Raw genomic sequence first — 22,578 nt, 5'->3', positions numbered from 1 at the left:
TTATTAAAATTAATAATAATAATTTAAAATTTTTAAATATATTTAAAATATATTTATTTAATATGATATAATTTTAAGATAATTAAGTGAAATGTGAAACCCATAAATAATGAGTGTTAATGTTAAAAAAAAATATGAATAAAAGAGATATATTATTATAATGATGAAATAATATAACAATAAATCTCATACTTTTTGATAAGATGATGAATATTACAACAACCATATATTATGGATGCTTTTACAATTAATAAACGAGAAAATTACGTTTTTAGTCATGTAACTTATACTTTTTTCAATTTTAGTCCTGTTATAAGTCCATTTACATTTTTAGTCCTGTAACTTGTAATAATTTTTAATTTCAGCCATTTTTCCTCTAAAATTGAAAATTTTCAACGGAAAATGATGAGTTGTAAATTGAATTTGGGGATTTTGATTTTTTTTTTTATGACCCATGTGTTTTTTATATTCCAACCACAAACTAGACATTTTTCGTTGAAAAATTTCAATTTTAGAGGAAAAAAGACTGAAATTACAAAATATTACAAGTTACAGGACTAAGAACGTAAATTAACTTATAACATGACTAAAATTGAAAAAGATATAAATTATAGAACTGAAAATGTAATTTTCTCTTAATAAACGCGCAAGGAATACTTATAGTTGTGGTATAGACTGCTCTTGTCCTTTGTTTTTTTTTTCTTTGATTTTGGTTAATACGTCGGCTTACTCCAGAAATGGTCGATTTCACAGAATTGGAGTGTTGCGTTGTTGGAAATTAAGTGAAAATAGTGATTGATATGGGTGAAGGGAGCCATAACTTTATTGACCCCAGTAGAACTGTTATATTAACATGATAAATATTTTTCTTATGTGTTAGTCATTATTCCAAAGGTTAATAGTCGTTCATGATTTACCTCTTCCGTGTTGGTCCTGGGATGAATTGACAGGGACGCTGGGGGCAAACGTATTCACCTTTTGCCATAATGATAAAACTGTCATGCACTGATCAATTATAGTTTTTCGATTTATTTTCTCACATATGATCATGGAGCCGATCGTATGAGGTCGTTGAGATGATAAATTTCATCTTTTACTATCATGATAAGACTATCATGCTGATCTAATATTTTTAATACTATAAATGAATTGAACGGCTTTGTTCCCCTTAATAAAAATTTATTTATATTTATTTAATAAATATAAAAATTAATTATATAAATAAATTTAAATAACTCATTTAATTAAATAAATAAATTTTAATATATATATATATTCAAATAAGTTCACGAATAATATTCATAAATAATATTCATAAATAATATTTATAAATAACGTTTCTAAATAATATTTATGAATCATCAATAAAATACTTATCAATTTATTAAATAAATAAATAAAATTTTAAAATAAATAAATAAATAAATAAATAAATTTATATTATCACACTTATAAAAATAGAAATCAAACAATCTTAAACAATCATTTTAACGATGTATATTCCCCCTAGTTTATATCTGTTCTTCCAGTGAGTAATCGGTTGGGATGGTCTTTACTGGGATAGGGGTGAAATGTTTGTAGAAAGAAGAGGATTTTTTCATTATTTTGCTACCAAACTTCTTTGTGAAAAACGATACACAAGTGACAAGACTGTTTTGAGAAGCACATGTTTGTTTTTTTAAAATTGATATCAGGTATCCAATAACACCTCCCCCTTATTAATTATACTTTCGGGGGCCTTCGTGTAAAGATTTCACCGTTAAAGGAGACGATCGGCCCAAAACACTCGTGGGCCATTTTTGCGGCCTCGTCTAGAACAAGATGCCGGAGGAGGTGGGCGGCAGTAGCACGACGAGCCGCGGTGCCGGCCTCGCCGGATCGGAGGACATCATGGATCTCCTGCCTCTCGAGCTCGTACGATCCCAAGTCATCCCTCCTGCTCCAAACCGCCGCGAGTCCTCCATCGATTGGCTGCCGGAGTTCGGGGGCGCATCGTGGATCGCCTACGGAGCGTCCTCGCTTCTCGTTATCTCCCACTTCCCTTCGCCATTTTCCTGCAACGAACCTCAGCCAGGCCCTTTCTTCCGGCAGGTCATTGAACCGCCAACTGGGAATAAGAACGCCGAGTTGACGGCCGTCTCTTGGTGCCCGGTCCAGCCGTCGGAGGGAGAGATTGCGGTGGCGTTGGAGAATAACATCTTCATGTACTCGCCAGTAACTTCTAGCGCACCAGGTTAGATTACTGGCTAACACGATTTAGATCAGTATGCCGAAGTGAAAAAAAAAAAAGAACAAAGGAACCAGGAGAGCATTGTCCCGGTGGAATTGTCTTTGACACTGGAGAAAATTTTGTATCCCAACTTTCTCTAATCTCTATGGATAGTGTTTGCCTCCTTTCTACTTGAATGCTCTGGATAACTAGTGGTTTCTTTCGAAAACTACTCATTTAGGCTTGGAGTTCGTTTTGTTCTTTTGTATTAATCTGATAATAGTTTCACAATCAGTTGATTGATTCAATTGTATCATAAAGTTTGATTTATCACTTCTTTTCTTAGATAATCAACTATGACTGTATAGTTATACTTCTCAATGTCAACATGCTATTTTATATAGCAATTAGGAAATATCTTGCGACTCTTATGCTCTGGAACCTAATCACAGGAAGGGTTTTCTTCTTGTCGATTGGCATCTATGTGTCAATCTGAAACCAAAAGTGCACGCACTCATATTCCTCTATCTTTGCATGTGACACCTTATTACACTCTAGCAATTTAGTTAGCATGGTAATGGTATTACCCGCAAAGTTTGCTTCACCTTCCCTGCCAGATGCCAACCTAACTATGGAAGAACACTCACTGTCAAAAAAATACAATATTAATTTACTTCAATCCCCCAGTATCCCAAAATAAGATGAACTGAATAATTTCTTCATTGTACTTCAAGTAAATGAGTCTCATGTGTTGTTGTTGTTATCTTATCAGTGAATTGCCATCTGTTTATTTATTTATTTATTGAACAATGGCTTATGCGATTTGAAAAAAAGAGTTGATGGTTGAAAACCAAATTGAGAAACTTTCAGGCTCTTTTTCTTGGAGGCAGACTGTGGTCATCGTGGAGACTTTTCCAATAGAGATTATTGGGTGGACGGGGTCTGGAGATGGACTAGTTGCTGCTGGCACTGAAGTAGTTTTGTGGATAAGGAAGAGCAATCTTTGGGAAATGGCTTGGAAGGTGAGAACAGAAGTACCTCAAACTCATGTTTCTGCATCCTGGTTTTCAGATGGCCTTGTGGCTACAGCTGCTCGAGGATTGGTGCATCATTATGAAGTTACAGCCAAGGAATCAAACTATACCTTGTCACAGTCAGCAAAGCATGTTACTGTATATTTTCGTGATGGTAAGTCTGGAACTACAACAGTTCAACTCTATCATCCTCAACCTATTGTAATGATTCAGTGGAGACCGTACATTGGTGTGCAATCACAAGCAGATCCTTCCAGTGTATACAACATTTTGCTGACAGGCTGCTTAGATGGAACCGTGAGACTATGGAGTGAGATTGACAATGGTAGGCCTAGAAAATTCAATAAAGAGATTCATGATCAAAAATCCATGAAGCGGTTGTTCCATGTGGTTGCAGTGATTGAAATGAACCAGTCTCTGAAGGGAATACTTGGCACAAACATATTTGTAAAATGGGCAATAGATTCTAGCTGTGTGATCTTCAAGGGTGAGAGTGGTGGTTATTCTTTGTTACCAACATACACTGAACACCAACAAATTGGTAAATGCGATTGGTTAATTGGTATAGGACCTGACTTTTCTGTTACTTTTTGGGCTGTTCACTGCCTCTATGATGTGTCACCTCCACGGTTTCCACGGGTGACAATGTGGAAGAAAGGAAATCTGATGGATTTCAAAGACTCCAAGTATCCCTATTTTGGTTCTCCAAATATAAAAAACCAAGCTATCCTTGTAAAAGTTGTTGCCTCAAGAAGTTGGCTTTGTGGACCACCTATAGCTTGCTCTTTGCTTCAATTATTGCCTGATAACTCATTCAGCTGGTCAGAATTGTATAGCCCATCAGAAAAAATGGAGGATACTTCTTTGAGACAGATAGATAAGGAGAGGAGTCTTTCATACATAGCTCATACAGCTCTAAGTGAGCTTGGGCATACTGGATGCATCATACAAGTTGCTGTGCATCCATGTAGTTTTGATATATTACTTGCTGTTTCATTGGATTCCAATGCATTACTTCTTTTTTGGTCCTTGTCTACTCTTTCAGAGAGCATCTTGCCGTCTCATACATATATTCATCCAATGTGGAAACTTTTGGATCATGTTTCTTTAAAAGCCTTATCACCAGATCATGAATATTCATGCTTGGTTTGGGGACCTGCTGTTTTGAATGAGAATCAGTTTCTTCTTGTGGGACATGAAGATGGGATTGATTGTTTCATGATTGAAGTTTCTTGTAAAGAAGAAAGCATATCAGCTCATAAAGTTCTTACCGTCCCCTTCAATGGTTATAATGACAGAGGAAACCCACCAGATCAGATATTTGCAATACCCTTGATTTCCAACCCACAGCATTCATCTAATTCTAGTAGTTTTCTACTGGTCTCTGTATGGAGGGAAAATTATAATCCATTATCATGGACAATTGACCTTCACATGTCAATCAATGATGGGGTCTCATCCAATGACAATGATTTGGCTATTTCAAAAGGTCAATGCGTGAGTTCTTCTGGTAAATGTTGCTATGCTACCTTTTACAAACATTCATTTGAGTCCTCTCCTCATTGTTGGGATGGAGTTACAACTATTTCTGTAGCATCGCCAACTAGTTGTCCATTACCCTTTGAACAAGTATATTCTAATGATTCTCCTTCCAATTATTGTGGCTACCATATGGCCACAGGATACTCTGGTGGCACTGTAAAATTATGGAGGATCTGCCATATGCAACAAGATCATTCTGATTCAGAAAATGTCCCTTGGGAGTTAGCTGGTACTTTTACTGCCCATGAAGGCCCAGTCAATTTTCTTTCTTTATCTAGTTGCAGCAGTAAAGTTGCTACCGCCAGCATTGATGGGCGCAACAGTACTACCAGCCTTCATATCTGGGAATTTGTAAAGCTAACACATGGTGGATCATTTGTATTAGAAGATGCAATAGATTTAAATGGGATTCTTATTGCTGTAAGATGGTTAGCAATAGGAAATGGCCAGATGCTGCTTGGAATCTGTCTACCAAATGAATTTCGTGTATATTCGCAAAGAAGATCGTCAACTCACTCCTTTGCTTATTCAGATATGTCAAAGGAGATGCACACATGGTATTGCATTGCAGTCTCAGGTTCTTCAACCATTGTAAGGGATTTTCTTTGGGGGCCTAAGTTGACCGCTGTGATTGTTCATGAGAAGCATTTTTCTATTTGCAGTCAGTGGCTACTGAGAACAAATAACACATATAATGTTGAGAATTCTGTTGCTTATGTTGGCAGGATAGAGGAAAGCTTGCTTTGTGTAACTAATACTGGTAAAAACATGTTTGATACAGATGAGCAATTGGAATATGGTTACTCGAAGAAGATTTCTCTACAGGACAATGTTCCCAATACTGAAAATAAATTATTTTATATTCTAGATGTATCCCAGAAATTGGGTGGATCTCTAGCACTTTATGATCCTGAAGCTTTGATTCAATACATTTATTCAGGTATTCCTAGATTCACGTTTATAATGATCTGATACAAGGTTGAAAATCATGAGTGAAAAGATACCATCTTATTCTCTCTGTAGGAAATTATTTGATAGATATTGTGGTGGTAAGAAAACTACAGAAACTACTTCATTGCCTAGCACAACCAACCATGTTCTACCTTTTATGAAAATTACAGTCATCCAATTAGTGTGGCTTTGTCTATCAGAAAAGAAAATTTTTAGCAACATAATCTTTTAGATGAAATTCTATTTCTAGAATGCTTAGGTCCTTCTGATAATTGTATGGTGAAAATTTAGATAATCTATTTATTATCCTTCTTAGAAGTATGAAGCAGTCACCAACTTCATTGCACATTGAAAGTTTAGATGATCTATTTCTGTTGCATTTTGATTTTTTTCTTGGATACTAGTCATGCCAGCTCCATCAATTTCAAGGTTTCACTTGGTGCCTATTTTTCATGTTATTTCTTACTTCTCAGACATTTATCCATGGCAATTTGAATTGTCTTAATGTTTATGCTACTTCTGTGAAAATCATGATCATTGATTAATTGCAGGTAACTGGAAATATGCACTAGTTATCTTGAAGAACTTTGTTGAATGTATTTGCAGTTATAAAACTTCCACTACAATTCCTGAAAGCAATAAACAAAGCCTACTTTCTTGCAAGATGCTGGAAGTTCATTTGGCTAGATACATTGAGGATAACAATTCTAAAAATTCGTCCTCTGAAAAATTATTTTGGGGTCAGAATATTACTACAAGTGGACCTAATTTTCATCTTGGAGGGAATGAACTCCAGTTTCCGAACACTCACTTAGAGACCAACACTTTTGAGAGAATTCCAGACAACTCTAACAAATCTGAGATCACAGAACTAATTGACACCCTTGAGAAATCTAATCAAGTTTCTAGTTTAACAGATTTGATGAAAACCCAAATTCTAGTGATTCTAGAACTTTTGAATGAAATTAGCAATACAAAAGCCACTGCAGCCTATGGCAGTCTTGATGACGCTGGGCGAAGGTAAAAAAAAAGTGTTTTCTTAAGATTCTGAATTTGATCATTCACTGAGTATATATAAATGTTGAAAGCCTCTATCTTGTGATTGTTTCCTGTCACATTAATAAGTTCCTTGGCTTTTCAATAGGTTCTGGGTTTCTGTTAGATTTCAATATCTATATTCAATGAGAAGGTCTGGGGGAGTTGTAGCTGAAGATCTTCCTGTCAACTCTAGGTTGGCTGCTTGGGCCTTCCAATCTGATTGTCAAGATGATCTGCTTAACTCTGTTTTATCTTCAGACCCATCTTGGGTAGACATGAGAAATTTGGGTGTAGGTCTATGGTATACAAATGCATCGCAATTGAGAACACGGGTAACACAATTCACAATCTCTCATCAAGATTTATTTACAAGAATTCTGCAGCTACAATTTATTAACCCTCTAGATTTTGTTAGTTTTGTAATATCAGATGCCATCATGATGCATGATATTGAGAAAAATTGGTGTTTATTTAGTTGACTTGATTCTTTAAACCTCAGAAATCTGTTATAAGTGATAATTTTTTAATGAATATAGAATGACTTACATTCACTTTTGGACCACACATTTTATCATCAAATTTTTATATAATTTCTCAGGCAGGGAGATTCAGCATTCTTCTACTTAGCTAATGCAGTTGCATCCTTAACTAAAGTTCCTTATCTGTAGATTCATTTCATTGCTTTATCTAATTCATCCTAGCACATCTACATTAATTAGCTAGGTGTTGTGATTTCTTTTTTCCTATGCTTCCTTTTCGGTAATATCATTTCTTTCTTAATCATGCTCGAGTATTTTCCTGAAACATATGATATTTTTTTTTTGACTATTTAGATGGAGAAGTTGGCTAGATCCGAGTATCTAAGGAACAAGAACCCCAAGGACTGTGCACTATGGTATTTAGCTCTTAACAGGCTTCAAGTTTTAATCAGTCTTTTTAAAATTAGCAAAGATGAGAAAGATAAAGTATTGTTTGGATTTCTGTCACGTAATTTCCAGGTATGCCATTTCATCCTGTTGGTCTGCTACGTTTTGCATATTTGGAAAATGGTGCAAAAAGCAATATAGTTCCTAACTCAGAACACGTATCACTGACCTCACATTGTTAACTAATCAGGACGAGAAGAACAAAGCTGCTGCTCTGAAGAATGCTTATGTTTTAATGGGAAAACATGAGCTAAAGCTTGCAATAGCATTTTTTCTGCTTGGAGGAGATTCTTCCTCTGCTGTTAGTGTTTGTGCTAAGAACCTTGGAGATGACCAACTAGCTCTGGTAATTTGTCGGCTTCTAGAAGGTTATGGAGGTTCATTAGAAAAACAACTCATATCAAACATTTTGCTTCCAAAGGCATTAGAGAAAGGGGACTACTGGCTTTCCAGCTTACTTGAAGTATGTGTTATAAGTACTCCAGTTCTTTTCTTTCATGTTCTCCCTGAAACTGCCAAGTTAACTGAATATATGATTTGCTGAATTAGCATAGCTGGTTAATGCTGCTATATTTTTGCATGCCCAGTGGACATTGGGGAATTACTCGCAATCAGTCAAGACACTAGTTAATGGTCAAACAAAACAAGTTAACAGAAACTCAGCTGCTTTGTGCAATTATGGTGCCTTGTCAGATCCAGATATCGGTCGCTACTGTGTTATACTTGCCTCCCGAAATAGTTTTAGATGCTCTGTTGGTGAAGATGTTGCAGCAGACCTTTCTAAATTTGCATCATTTTTGGCTGCAAGTGCCTTGAACAGATGTGGAGTCCCTGTAAGTTTCTGTCATAGTTTGATTTCCATGTTTAATTTATCTATTGCATTCGTGATTGTGTTTAACTTTGGAACTTGATTCAATTTGCAATCCAGAAACAATATCTTTTTTCTCCGCCAAAACTATTGATATGTTTTCTCATTAGTGTTAAATATCGAACATGATCGTTTAGAGGCAAACACTGTTTTTAGAGTAAAAAAAAAACGTGATTGAGTGCTAACTATTTGGGGTTGGCTATATAATTCTTATCTTGTCAATTTACTCTATATGAGACTATTGTTACTAATATCCATACTTTTAGGTTAAATTTTAATTATTTTAGCTAGAGTTGTCTTTGCTCTCCCGAAATTGCCTCACGTGCAATCTTGATTGCACTAGTCTTGCCCCCGGGGCTACGATGCAACGGAAAGGCGGCAAGTTGTCATTTAGACATCCGCGGTTCAATCCCAAGCTACGTTGCATTTGTAAGGATTTTTTCCTTCAAATGGGGCGCTCAACTACGGGTTGTTGGGCTTCTGGGCCGCTCACCGCGAGTGCTTCCTGATTTATCCTAGCGGCTAGTGGGAAACTTCCGTGGGGTCAGGCTGGTCGCCCCAGGTGATGTTACTTGGTTCATCATTTTTGGGGTGAGCGTTATCACCTTTGCCACCTTGATTGCACAAGTCTTGCCCAGGGTGTAGCTGAGTTGGTACCCAAGTGGTAGACTTGCATCAATTGATTGCTCTAGTCTAATTATAGCATTCAGTGTATATTTTTCTGTTGGATAGTAGTATTTTTTTTTTTGTTTATTTCTTGTAACCCACGAAGTTTAAATTGTACATCGTTAAATTAATTCATGAAACAGTTGTTGGTTGCTACTTGGAATACCGTTCTAGTTCTCCTGTACAAAAATTTGTACAAGCATAGAACTATCCTAGCTACCCATGTGCTCTACTGAAGTTAAATTTGGATTACAAACAATGTTTAACATTATTAATCCAAATTGTCCTTTAGAAGTTAAACTTGGATTGGAAACGATACGTAACATTTTTACTCCAAGTTTGACCGATGTGATCTTTCTAAGTTAAACCATATTACAAAAGTTGATTAAATATCTATTTCAAAGATCGGCTTCCAGGTTAAACATGGCGAGGCACTAGGCCTTCTTGGGTATGAGATCATCCACCACTTCCTAGACAAAGCCTTTCAAAGAAATCGGATATTTAACTTCTTACAGTAAACTAGGTTTAACTACAGAGACCTCAATAGAAGCACAATATCAAAACATGAAATCGAAAAATAAAATCGATAACAAAGCGATAGCCTAAAATCGATAGTCTCTTGTGTTTGGTTTTTCAAGATCTATACAAAGAAGATGAACTAGTTATGATGCGGAAACAAATAACTAGTTATACCTTTCTTAGTAGCTTATAGACATCTTGATCTTCTGTTGTATTCCTCTCCTTCTCTTGGACGTCGTGTGGGCGACGATCTATCAAGATGAAATCCACCCAAGCCTCTTCCTTTACTTCCAAGTTTCGACCACCAACTAACCTCCAAGGGATGCTAGACAAGAGAACTTCCTTCTCTTCTTCTTCTCTTTCAAGCAACCGACCACCAAGAGAATAGAAGGCTTGATGCCGCCGACCTCCAAGAAAGAAAACAAAAGGAGAAGAGAGAAGGAAGAGGGTCGACCACCAAGGGAATAGAAGAGAGGAGTTTCGACCACAATAGAGAGGATGCAAGGCTTAGGTTGTTCTCAATGAGGCATCCTCTCCCTCTCTTTTATAATCCTTGGTGAATCCAAAAAAGGAAAGTTTTAAAACAAAAATTAAACTTCCTTTTATTCCTTTACATGGCCGGCCATCTACTTGTGCATCAAACAAGGAAAGATTTTAAACAAAAAATTAAAATCTCTCTTTTAAAATCCCTTTTGTGGTTAGCTATAAAAGACATGTTTTATAAAATTAAAATATTCTCTTTTAAAATTCTTTTGTGGATGTCTATAAAAGAAAAGAGTTAAAATAAAACTCCTTTTATATCATGGTTACAAAAAGGAAAGTTTAAAATTAAAATCTTTCTTTTAAACATTATAGATAACTACAAATAAGGAAAAATTTTAAATCTCTCTTTTAATCCTTTGTAGAAAGCTATAAAAGGAAAGATTTTAAAATTTAAAACTCTCTTTTAAAACCATGTGGAAAGCATCATAAAAGGAAAGTTTTTAACAAAATAAAAACTCTCTTTTATTTCCTTTTGTGACCGATCTAAAAAAGGAAAGTTTTATAATTAAAATCATCCTTTTAAATCCTTTTAATTGATCTCTATAAAAGGAAAGATTTTACAAAAAATAAAACTTCCTTTTCTATGTGTGAATGGTCGGGCCCTTGCTTGAGCACCAAGCAAGGCTTGGCCGGCCCTAGCTTGGGCTCCAAGCTTGGCTTGGCCGACCCCTTGCTTGGGCTCCAAGCAAGGATGTGGCCGGCCCTTAAGCTTGGTTAGGAAGCTGGGCTTTGGGTAGATATAAGGCTTTATAAATAAGAGGCTACAACAGGACCAAGAGGAGGAATTGGTTTTGGTCTCCCGATGAGCTTGAGCTTCCCGTGTTCACCCCGAACACCCAACTCAAGTTCATCAATAATAACTCATACCACTAAAGAGTTATTATTGCACTACCGCACCAATCCCATATTATAATATGGGCTCCTTGTTATCATGAATGCGCTAATCTCTCTGTGTTTAAGATATCGAATGTCCATTAATTAAATGAGTTACTGACAACTCACTTAATTAATATCTAGCTCCAAGGGTAGTACCACTCAACCTTATTGTCATGTCGGACTAAGTCCACCTGCAGGGTTTACATGACAATCCTTATGAGCTCCTCAAGGGGGCATCATCAACCTAGATCATTAAGACACAGTTTCATTCTATAATCAACAACACACCATATAAATAATATCATTTCCCAACTTATCGGGCTTTTTGATTTAACGAACTAAATCTCATCCTTTGATAAATTAAAGAAATAAATATTAAGTATACGTGCTTGTTATTATATTATGATTAAGAGTACACACTTCCATAATTACAGAGGTCCTGTTCTTTTTTACAGTCAGTATAAAAAGAACAACCTCAAATGGTCTTGCTCAATACACTCAGAGTGTACTAGTGTAATTTTATAGTCAAGATAAACTAATACCAAATTACACTACAACCATTCCAATGGGTTGTCCCATTCCATCTTGGTTGTGAGCAACTATTTATAATTTATAAGGAACTGATAACATGATCTTCTGTGTGACACCATACACCATGTTATCTTCAATATAAATTAAATGAACAACTACATTTAGCATATAAATGTAGACATTTGACCAATGTGATTCTTATTTCAAAATAAATGTTTATACAAAAAGCTAGACTTTTAGTATACATTCTAACAACAGTTACATTATTTGGTAACTTTGCTAGCTTTAGGAAGTGTTTCTACTTCATTCATTTGTGTTAGTGTCCTTGTGTTGCATTCCCAAGAAGAGTTGTATTCATATTTTCAATCAGTTTGACCTAATATTTGGTCTACTAATAAAGCCTATGACTCCTGTTCGCATCAGAGTGGCCCCAGTAGATAATTCATAGTTTTTCTCTCTTGAGACAAGGAAAATTAGCTTGCATACATGTACATTCAGTTTATCACAAGGAGAAGGGATTTTATATTCTTGCAATAACATGAGATACTTTGTATATCTCTTCTGTTCTGTTATTTATTGGGTAATTAGGCTTAAACAATATATTACCATAAGGTTTATTCTTTTACAGTGATATGCCAGTGACATGACAGATGTTCCATCTCAATTTGCAATTTTTTCTTGTTTGTTCTTACCCACTTCAGATTGTAAATATAAATGTCTGGTAAACAGCTTATGTATTAAAAAAATATACCCATAAATGAGAACTTTTGAGCATTCTCCACTTTTACCACGCTGCTAAAGCTAAGCACCAATTCATGCAGTGCTGCCTTAATAAGAGGTTGTTTTCCTTACTAGTCCCTGGTTGCCTATGTCATTGCAGAGCAATCTCATTGTTGCATGACATCAGCCCTTCACCTGTGAAGGGAAGTGATGTTGTACTTTTATCTGCTCAATACCTGCCAATAAAATGCTGACCTGTCAACCATGTGCCTGAAATGTACCCCCTTACTTCCTGAAGAACAATACTTTTAGCTGTGAGTTAGCATCACTAAGACATGTAGCAATAAAGAGGAAGGAACTGCATGATATGTCACCTTCCAGCATGATTCAATATCTTACCCACAATAAGCTATAAGTATGACCACAGGAAACAGTGGTCTGAACTTCGCAATAGGACCTTCTCTTTACAAAGAATAGTTAATCTTTTGGAGAGAGAAGCCAAAGGGTTCAATTGGCCAATTTACATAACTCTGTTGGGCATGTCAGAGAGTAAGTTGAACTGGTTCAACTTCATCCTCTTTGGTGACATTTTCATGTCTGCACCTGAACTGTGCCAGACCAGGCATGCCAATAATCTGATTAGATCAGTAAGTATGGCTATATGAGGAAAACAATTAGTTGCATTTTCTTTGGTGACTCTCTTTTCTTTTTCTCTTTTTATATTTTTTTTTGCATTCTATAACTTAAAGCAAAAAACATTTTTATCATTCAGTCTGATAAATTTCTTTTCTTTTTATTAATTTTTTTCATAGGTTGTTTTTGTATTCCATAACTTATGGCAGAAAACAATTTTTTGTCATTCAGGCTGATAAATTTCTTTTCTTTCTTCCCTAAGCTTGAAGCACTTTCATGCTTATCCTATTCTTTAAGCAGCGATGGCAAGGACCAAAAGAATGTGTCAACTGCTGGACCTCATGACATATTTCATCAAATACTGAGTCCGTTCACCGGCGATGGTTGCAACTGGGTGCTTGACAATGTATCTCATCAATTGGAGGTGAATACTAAAACAAATATAGCACTGTATTACATAGACAGCTTCTTGAGGAATCATCGAGTATGGTCATCCCATAGCCTATCAAAATCCAGAGAAGTGATAAGCTGTCACTATGTTTATCTTCAAGAAGAAGACCTTAGCCAAATGAAGCAGGATCTTCAGATGTTATTATCAATGATTGAAAGGAAATTCTTGCTGAAGTCGGTTGACATATTTAACCTGGTAAAATCATCAGAATTTTTCCAATTTATGCTATCTGCACCATTAAATTTCATATAAATTGCATGCAATTAAATTTGGTTGTTATACAGGTATTACTTTCTGCTCACAACTATGGATCATTATTTCTTGGCTATCTGATGTTACATGTGGAGGAGTTTACACGAAATGAATACAAAAACTGGAGTGCTGATTTGATCTTTGTCCCTGCTTTTGTCAGGCTTCTCATTAAGTCCACAGTGGAGATCTTATGTTTTCTAGCTAGGTTTGTGGTGTCTTTCAATTTCACTGAGTCAATGCTGAAGCCACTTCATGACAATCACTATCAGATACACACCATTCTATTTTGTTTGAAGAACATGCTGTGCTTCATCAGAACTTTTGGTTCATCTTCAAACTATTATCAGGGAGAGAAAGCTTCAGAAGATTTCAGTACTTTTTTCCCTTTTGCTCTTGATCTTCTTGAATTTTATGTAGACTTTGCTTTTGCTTGCATTGAAGGAAATTTTAAAGGGCTTTTTATGATGATCAATCATATTTTAATTGCATTGGCAAATGATGAATCTTCTATTGAAGTGCTATCAGATGAATTGAGGAAGTTTTTATGTCAGAATTCACAGTTAGTGACTCACTGTGCGTCAGTTGTTGAGGTTGAAAGCATCTCTAACTCAAACTTCAAACAAAAGCATTTGGAAACAGGAGACTTTCCCATTGCAGATGATGAAAAATGGAAATTATTATGGATTTCTTTATGGTTGCACATGCTAAACTTTGCAAAACATGGGCTAGGCAAGATTTCAATAAAAGAAGGCTCTCACAACGGAAGCAGTATAAATAATATAATAACAGTGTTCATTTCTGCTATAACAAAATCATTGGTAAGCACAGTTGCATATATTTCTTCTTCTTTGGTAAAACTAGTTGCTTCATTCCTCAGACAGAAAGCACTGAAAGGTTTACCTATTCCCAGTATCCTTTGGTTAGATGAAATTGCTCGGTCACATCCTACCTCACTCCATTATCATCTTAATCAAAGACTTGATTCTCTGCAACTATCTGACAACAAGACTCAGGTATCTTTGAAAATGTTATGGGATATTTCTATCTGTCCTGTAGACATTTGTGAACACTTTGCAAAGGAAAAAGTTACTTGTTTTCCCTATTATCATGGAAATCAGTTTGATACCTGGAAAGATGTACAGAGGAATATTTTCTCTGATAATGAGAATGACCACATAAATGATAAGCAAGAGAAGTTAGATTCTGGCTCTTCTTATAAAGAAACCATATCTGAACATGGTGGGAATACGATGGATAATAATGGCTTTGTGGAAACCGGAAGAAAACATTCAGGACCCAGGACAGATATTAGTTATTTTCACAACCCAAGGGAAATTACTAGGAGAAGTGGAGAACTTTTTGAGGTATGCTTTTCCTTGTTGAACATGTCATATCATCATCAAATTGTGTTCCAACTATTTGGGGGGTTGGCTATATGAATCTTATCCTTTCATTGAGCTTTTTGCAAGGCTATCTCACTATTAATATTCAAATCAATTGTCATTTTTATTTCAAAGAGTAATATTGTCTTTAGCCCCTCTATCTCTTACACCTTCCACTTCCACTCTAATAGATTCATTCTTCTAGTTTTTCTTTGGCTAACATTTATATTAGTCAAAAATTCATTATCATCAGGAATGGCATAGAATTATTAACACAACAATGCCATGATTTCTTGCAACGTGATTTTTGAGGCATTTTTCTTCCGAGAATTAAAAATGATGTGTAAGTTGGGCATTGTGATTTGGCAATAGGTTTAATTATCCTTTTCATTGCAGGCCATATGTTTTAACTCCATCAATGAGCATGAAATTGCAATTGCAAGCAACAAAAAGGTAATTTTTATGCAAAGTATATGACCAAAACTTGCTTTTGAGAATAATTGTAAAGCCTAAATCTTGTTCTATTTGAATGTTATGTTCTCTGATAACATTTGTTCAGTAATATGATAACAAATCCTACATACACAAGAATATTTAGTAGAGTTTTTCCTATTGGAGAACCTGGCATTTGCGTTTTGTTTGAAGCTCAGAATGTAAGATGACTGTCCATTGGTGTCCATGTAGTTTATATCATTAAGTTAACCTTGTTTGTGTATTATTTCAAAATTTAAGAAACTGCGTTAGTTTCTATTCATCAGTTTTCCTCCACTATGCTATTAAAATTTTGATTTTTTATTGCAAAATTATTACCATCTTATTGTATATTTGATTTGTTTCTTGTCCTCACCTGAAATGTATTTGACAAACACGGATCCAACTAGTTCATATTTCCCTATGTCAAGGCGCGATCTCGTGCTCGTCGTTGCTTGTTTTTTCAAAGATATGCAGCGGAAAATACAAAGAAACAAACACACAACGCTAACTCTAGGATTTACTTGGTATCCACCTCAACAAGAGGTGGCTAATCCAAGGATCCACACACTCACGCACCCTCCACTATGAAAACACTCCTTTACGGTAACTACCGAAGGCAGAGAAGTCTTACAACACTCTCAATACAAGAAGTAAGGAAAGGGAAAACAAAATACAAGCAAAAGCTTACAAGATATGCACTGAAAACCCTAACCCTAACTTCTTGTTGTAGCCCGCCTCTTGATCTTGGATCACCAGCAAACCTTGCTCCAAGAACCCCTCAAGAACTGGCGGTAGAGTGGAGAAGAAACTATGGAGAGTTGCTGTGTCGCTGGAGAAGAATCAAGGAAGAACTCTCGAAGACGAATGCACGCAAACAGCTAAAAATGACGCCAACGGTTGAATCCCAATCGATTGGATTGCTTCCAATCGATTGGGGAGGCGTTGGATCGATCGACCGATCGATCCAGAGTGCCTCTGTGCTCTGGGAATTGCCTGGATCGATTGCCCGATCGATCCAGCACGTCTCGCGTGTTTTCCAGCGCTATCGTGCACATTCCCAGCCTCTCAATCGATTGCCCGATCGATTGGAGGTTTCAATCGATCAACGGATCGATTCAGAAGCTCACTGTTCGCTCAAAAACTCTCCCAATCAATTGGGGAAGTTTCAATCGATTAACCAATCGATTCAGCCCATTTCTGCACGAATTCGCGTCACCCAATCGATTGGAAAGCATAAAACTGGATAGAGCTTGAAATTAGCTTCGTTTCGCATCCGAGATCACCTCATTCCGATATCCGAGTCAAAAGTTATGGCCTTCGGAAGCTCACTACGTCCGAACTTCCTAGTTCCATGCCAACTCCCTATTGGACTTACGACCGCTAAGAGTTCGGTCAACTTTTGACCCATCTAGACTTGATCCTTGTGCCAAGTGTTCGGTCAACCTTGACCCACTTGGACTTATCATCTCATGCCAAGTGTCCGGTCCTCCATGACCCACTTGGACTTCCTTCTACTAGATGTCCGGTCACCCTTGACTCATCTGGATTTCCTCGTGTCTGGCTTCACTCACCAGCAAAGTTTAAAATTTCGACCCGTGCTGAGGTTTCGGTCTCAGACCGGAACGATACGGTTTCGGTATCGTATCGTGTCATGCCGATACAGTTTCGGTATTTTTTTATTTATCTATAGTAATTATAAGATAAATATGTTTATGGTGTATATAAAAATAAATTGTATATTGATTTATTATAAGTTCTCAATTATTGAATAATTTAATATTGTTAGAAAAAATAATTAAAAATAGTTTTATTTAAATAGAATTGATATATCAATAATTTAAATTAAAATGGAAGTATGTATAATAATAATAATAATAATAATAAGTATATAAATTAATACAAGATATTACTTTAAATTAATAATAATTATATAAATTAATTATTTATTCATTTAATTAATTATTAATTAAATAATATATATTTTAAATAGCAAAAAAAATATCAAGTAAAAAATTTTAAAAATATATCAGAATATAAATATAATTTATTAGAATTCTTTTAAAAACAATTAGAATTTTTAAAAAAATTTTAGAATTTTTAATTTTTTTTTTAAAATTTAAATGAAATTTAAAATAATAAAGAAAATATTAGAATATAAATAAGAATTATTATATTTTTTAAAATTTTTAAATTAAATTTACAATATTATTTTTTTCAGAATATTAATTAATAAAATTTATTAAATTTATTTTAATTTTAAATATATTTTTTATATATTTTATTAGGATAATTTAATTAGGGTTTATAAAAGCCTCTTCGAAATAACCCACGTCCTCCTTAGGAATTGTTTAATTTAATTAATTAAATAAAATAAATAAATATTAAAAAAAAGAAAAAAAATCACGCGTACGTGAGATCGCCCGCGATCATCGCGGGCGATCCCGCGGGCGGTGTCCGGCGGCGCCGGAAGCGTCGTCCGACGGCGCCGGAAGAGTTCGGCGACATCGGCAGGGTCGCCGGAAGCTTTCGGCGTCACCGAAGGCGTCGCGCCCGACGCCTTTGGTGCCGAAGGCGTTGCGAGACGCCACCGGAGGCGTCCCGCGTCTCCTCCGGCGCTGCCGAGAAGGGGACGCCTCTCGTGCCGGTTTCGGCCGCCCGGCGGAACGGTAAAAACCGCCCGTGCAAGGCGGCACGAAACGACATTTCATACACTACTCACTAGGTCTTTCCATTGCCCGGCTTCACTCACCAAGACTTTCCCCTTCCTGGCTCCACTCACCAGGACTTTCACTTGTCTGGTTTCACTCACCAGACTTCTACCTGCCTGACTTCACTCACCAGGACTTTCCCAACTGCCCGGCTTTACTCATCGGGACTTTCATCTAGCTTCACTCACTAGGACTTCTCAACTGCCCGGCTTCACTCACGGGACTTTCATCTAGCTTCACTCACTAGGATTTTCATCTACCTGGTTTCACTCACCAGGACTTCCCACACGGACGATTGCACCTACAATCTCTACGACCTGTCAGTCTCCATGTATTGTCTCAATGTATCGTCAAATATCGAAACCCAAATATCAAGACTCAAGTTTAGTCAACTAGGTCAACCTTGACCTAGGGAATATTGCACCAACAATATTCTCCTGTAGATCATAAAAGAGTCAATTTAGTAATGTGCAAAGCTCAGCAGCTTTAGTAAATTTAATCTCAGATTCTAAGACTAATGTATGTTCTAATTAAATGCTAATTCTATTACGTTGATATTCTGGCTAGGATCCTGCATATAATCTAGCTTGTTTTCTTTTTTCTCTTACTGTATGCCATTGACAAACTATTTGATCATGTATTCTGTGGCCGACTTGGCACCAGCTACATGAGTTATGGCTGGCATACACACAGAACTATGAGGCTTTCCCAGTATGCATTTTGTAATATACTATTTGGTGGTCATCATAAAATTGACTTCTAGGTATGAGGATAGTGTAGCATGTAAAAAATCCAACATATCACAACCGATGGGTCAAGAATTCTACCTAAATACAAGCTGATACTTGTGTTGTTCAAGGATGATTTACTTGTATATCTAATATCTTCCTCATTATTATGGCCGTTTTACTTAATTGCTTCCCCATATTATCCTTGTGCATTGCCTCTTTGGTAGTCAAACCAATTAACTGGTTACTTTTAGGGGCTTATTTTTTTCAACTTGAAATATGAAGAATACTCGAGGAAGCAAGCAGATTATATATGGTCAGATTGTGATTGGCCAAAAGATGGATGGGCAGGTTGTGAATCTACACCGGTTCCTACATACATCTCTCAGGGAATTGGCCTTGGGAGCAAAAGAGGGGTGCACCTTGGTTTGGGTGGTGCAACAATTGGCATAGGCTCCTTGGCAAGACCACGAAGAGATCTGACTGGTGGTGGAGCATTTGGGATTCCAGGTTATGCTGGGATTGGAGCAGCAGGCTTAGGTTGGGGCGAAGAAGAGTTTGAAGAGTTTAGAGATCCCCCAGCTACAGTTGAAAATATTCACTCAAGGGCACTGGCACGCCATCCTTTATTGCCTTTCCTGTTAGTTGGATCTAGCAACACACATGTCTACTTATGGGAGGTATCAATCTTTTTATCTGTGATGTTAGTTTCTGTTTGTAATACTTGAATTGGATATTTAAATAGAAAAGTCCTCTTTATCAAACTATAAAGACCTGGAATTGAGTCAAGAGACTGATAATGATTATCAGCTAATCCGCTATGGTATCAATAAATGCTACTTTTCTTATTGCTTCTTCATATTAAGTAAAATAGGCTTCTTGCTGCACTTGTGTAAAAAAGGTTTCTTCTCTGCTGGTCCTTTGATATAGCCCTTTCCACCCAATTGCAATTTTCAGTTTAAATTCATTTCTCGAGTTTTGAGTATCCTGATTACATTCTGACTTGTATTTTGAAAGCCTTTGGTTCGTTTCTATATGTTTCTCTTTGGCATGGTTAATATTGATATTTTAAAGCTAAATCATCATGAATTCAAGGTTCACTGATATGTTGGCTTAGCATGGTCATTACTTGTGATATAGATAGATTTCTATTGTACTTTACATAATAATTGTGTCTCCTAAGTTTTCTTTACATACAGCAATCTCACTTTTGGATTTATATTGAAAATTTGCTCGTTTGAAATTGTTGTTTCCACAGTTTGGCAAGCAAAGTGCAACAGCAACCTATGGTGTTCTTCCTGCTGCCAATGTTCCACCTCCTTATGCACTTGCCTCAATATCCGCCCTGCAATTTGATCATTATGGTCACAGATTTGCCACTGCTGCACTAGATGGCACAATTTGCACATGGCAACTTGAAGTAGGTGGGAGGAGCAATGTCCACCCCACAGATTCTTCCCTTTGCTTTGACAATCATGCATCGTAAGTACCTTCTATTTTGGCAATTGGTTTTATAGAGCAATAGTTTCTTATTTTGTTTGGCGGGTTGAAAATACTTCCAGAGATGTTGCATATGTGGCCACAAGTGGATCAATTCTTGCTGTGGCTGGAAGTAGCACGAATGGAATCAATGTAGTTCTATGGGATACTTTGGCACCACCTGCCACATCACAAGCTTCTTTATTTTGTCATGAAGGTATGTTCTTTGGGAATTTCTTCTTTGAGCTAATCCCTCCATTGTTTGAATGGCGATGGCTTCTTTTAGGGCCACCATCAATGTGTCAAAGCAAAAACATGTCTGATTGGTCGATTATGTTCTTCCTAAGCTATAAATTTCAAAATGTTATGCCTGAGGAACTCCCTTCTTGATTGTTACATGCCTATTCTGTTTCTAGGTTATTATAACTTGTCACGTAAATCAATCTTGATTAATTAGTTTGCATGTACTTTTGTTATCTCCCACATGATGCGACTCAATGAGTTCGTCATTGGTGAATATTGTGAACCTTTTCCCTAAATTTATACTCTTTCCTCCTAAGTGAGCCAAATTTGGTTTCATTGAAAAGAACCAAATTACTGCTCTTTATGCCCATAAATTTTGTTGCCTAATATTGTGAGACTTCTACACAACTTTAAATATGGATTGGATTAAACCACATTTTGCTTGTGAATTATGAGCTATCCTAGTTATATATCTTTTCAAATCACCAACTTTTTTTTTTGAAGGTGGTGCTCGTTCTATATCAGTGTTTGACCATGTTATCGGGACTGGTTCTATTTCGCCCATAATTGTTACCGGAGGGAGAAGTGGCGATGTTGGGCTTCATGACCTGCGTTACATTGCAACTGGAAAGACCAGACGGAATAGGCATGCTAGTGAGCAAGATCTAAAGACAATGCACGCTACAAACTCTGGGATTTCCAAGTATGCTGAAAATTCGAACGGGATGATGTGGTATATACCAAAAGCTCATTTAGGTACACTATCGAACTCTTTTTAAATGTGTTTTCTTCAAGAATACAGTGGCTTCTTCTTGTCTAATCAATTGCTTTGTGTGAATAAAGCAAGCGTAACCAGGATAGCTACTATCCCCAACACCAGCTTGTTCTTAACTGGTAGCAAAGATGGAGACGTGAAACTCTGGGATGCCAAAAGATCTCAATTGGTTTTCCAGTGGCAAAAACTGCATGAACGACACACCTTTCTTCAACCAAACTCACGCGGGTTTGGTGGAGTCGTGAGAGTAATTTTTCGGCAACTTAGGATTTGCTTTTCCTAAGTTAACACGGTTGCACTTACTAGAGATTCACTGTTTCTTTTCTCTTTTTAGGCCGCTGTCACTGATATCCAAGTTCTTTCCCGTGGTTTTCTCACATGCGGCGGAGATGGTTCCACAAAATTAATCCAACTCAAATAGTTTTGACAGCATCTATACAAAAACCTCAGGAATAATGGAGCTTGAGGAAAACCTTTGGTTGTCACAGCTGAGAGCTGAAGTTGAAGACATTTGACACACGAACATTGACTGCCCCCTGTGATAATTCATAGGAGTACATACCTTGTTGATGTTTCCTCTAGCGCGTCAGTGTATCGTTCACAGTTTTTTGTTATGTCAATTTTTTATTTTATAGCCAAAAAGGAAGGTACCTGGATATTTCTTCTAGCTCGTGTCAGTGTACTCTGCAAGGCAGTGTACTGCAAGTCAGCTGGCGGGCCGAGCTGCGTCATTAGGCGAAGAGCAAGCCATTGTGCACCATCGGATTCCAACGGCTAGCAATGAATGTGCAAAACGTGTTGTCATGCAGAGAAACATCGGAGGTCGTGATGTTTAAATATAAGTATTGCATTGTAGATATATTCCCGTTAAATTGCATTTTTCAAGTTTATATATGCACCTGTTAAATTGCTTTTACCAGGTTTTCTCAAGCATTTAAGTGTGCGCATATATAGTTCCAAGTATATTTTTTTTTTCCCGAGAGTCATGTACTGCCCTTCCCTCTCCATTAGTTGCACGTAAACATCATTG

At 36.6% G+C, this 22,578-nt stretch overlaps 1 protein-coding gene across 2 annotated transcripts; it reads left to right on the top strand.

The window, feature by feature from the left end:
• Positions 1–1,772: 1,772 nt before the first annotated feature.
• LOC121975635 lies at positions 1,773–22,478 on the top strand. 2 transcript variants are annotated; one of them, XM_042527397.1, is made up of 16 exons: positions 1,777–2,233; positions 3,080–5,725; positions 6,288–6,756; positions 6,881–7,106; positions 7,608–7,772; positions 7,891–8,163; positions 8,288–8,533; positions 13,319–13,702; positions 13,792–15,123; positions 15,538–15,594; positions 19,306–19,731; positions 20,310–20,533; positions 20,614–20,747; positions 21,278–21,529; positions 21,617–21,795; positions 21,883–22,478. In XM_042527397.1, the coding sequence occupies exons 1-16, from the start codon at positions 1,822–1,824 to the stop codon at positions 21,967–21,969; spliced, it is 7,512 nt and encodes a 2,503-aa protein (XP_042383331.1). In that variant the 5' UTR covers positions 1,777–1,821; the 3' UTR covers positions 21,970–22,478. The 2 variants fall into 2 exon arrangements, with proteins under 2 accessions (XP_042383332.1, XP_042383331.1); XM_042527398.1 differs by lacking the exons at positions 20,310–20,533; positions 20,614–20,747; positions 21,278–21,529; positions 21,617–21,795; positions 21,883–22,478 and having other exon boundaries at positions 1,773–2,233; positions 19,337–19,620.
• Positions 22,479–22,578: the final 100 nt, after the last annotated feature.

The sequence above is a fragment of the Zingiber officinale genome, chromosome 4B, assembly GCF_018446385.1.
Source record: "Zingiber officinale cultivar Zhangliang chromosome 4B, Zo_v1.1, whole genome shotgun sequence".
NCBI lineage: Eukaryota > Viridiplantae > Streptophyta > Magnoliopsida > Zingiberales > Zingiberaceae > Zingiber > Zingiber officinale.
Note: the sequence above shows the minus strand (reverse complement) of the source record. Positions and strands in the feature narration are given on the sequence as shown.

Coding starts and splice junctions, on each gene's coding strand:
- LOC121975635 (XM_042527397.1), top strand. CDS start 1,822: ATGCCGGAGGAGGTGGGCGGCAGTAGCACGACGAGCCGCGGTGCCGGC. Junction 8,164..8,287: donor GGCTTTCCAGCTTACTTGAA/GTATGTGTTATA, acceptor TTGCATGCCCAG/TGGACATTGGGGAATTACTC. Junction 20,534..20,613: donor TGCTTTGACAATCATGCATC/GTAAGTACCTTC, acceptor AAATACTTCCAG/AGATGTTGCATATGTGGCCA.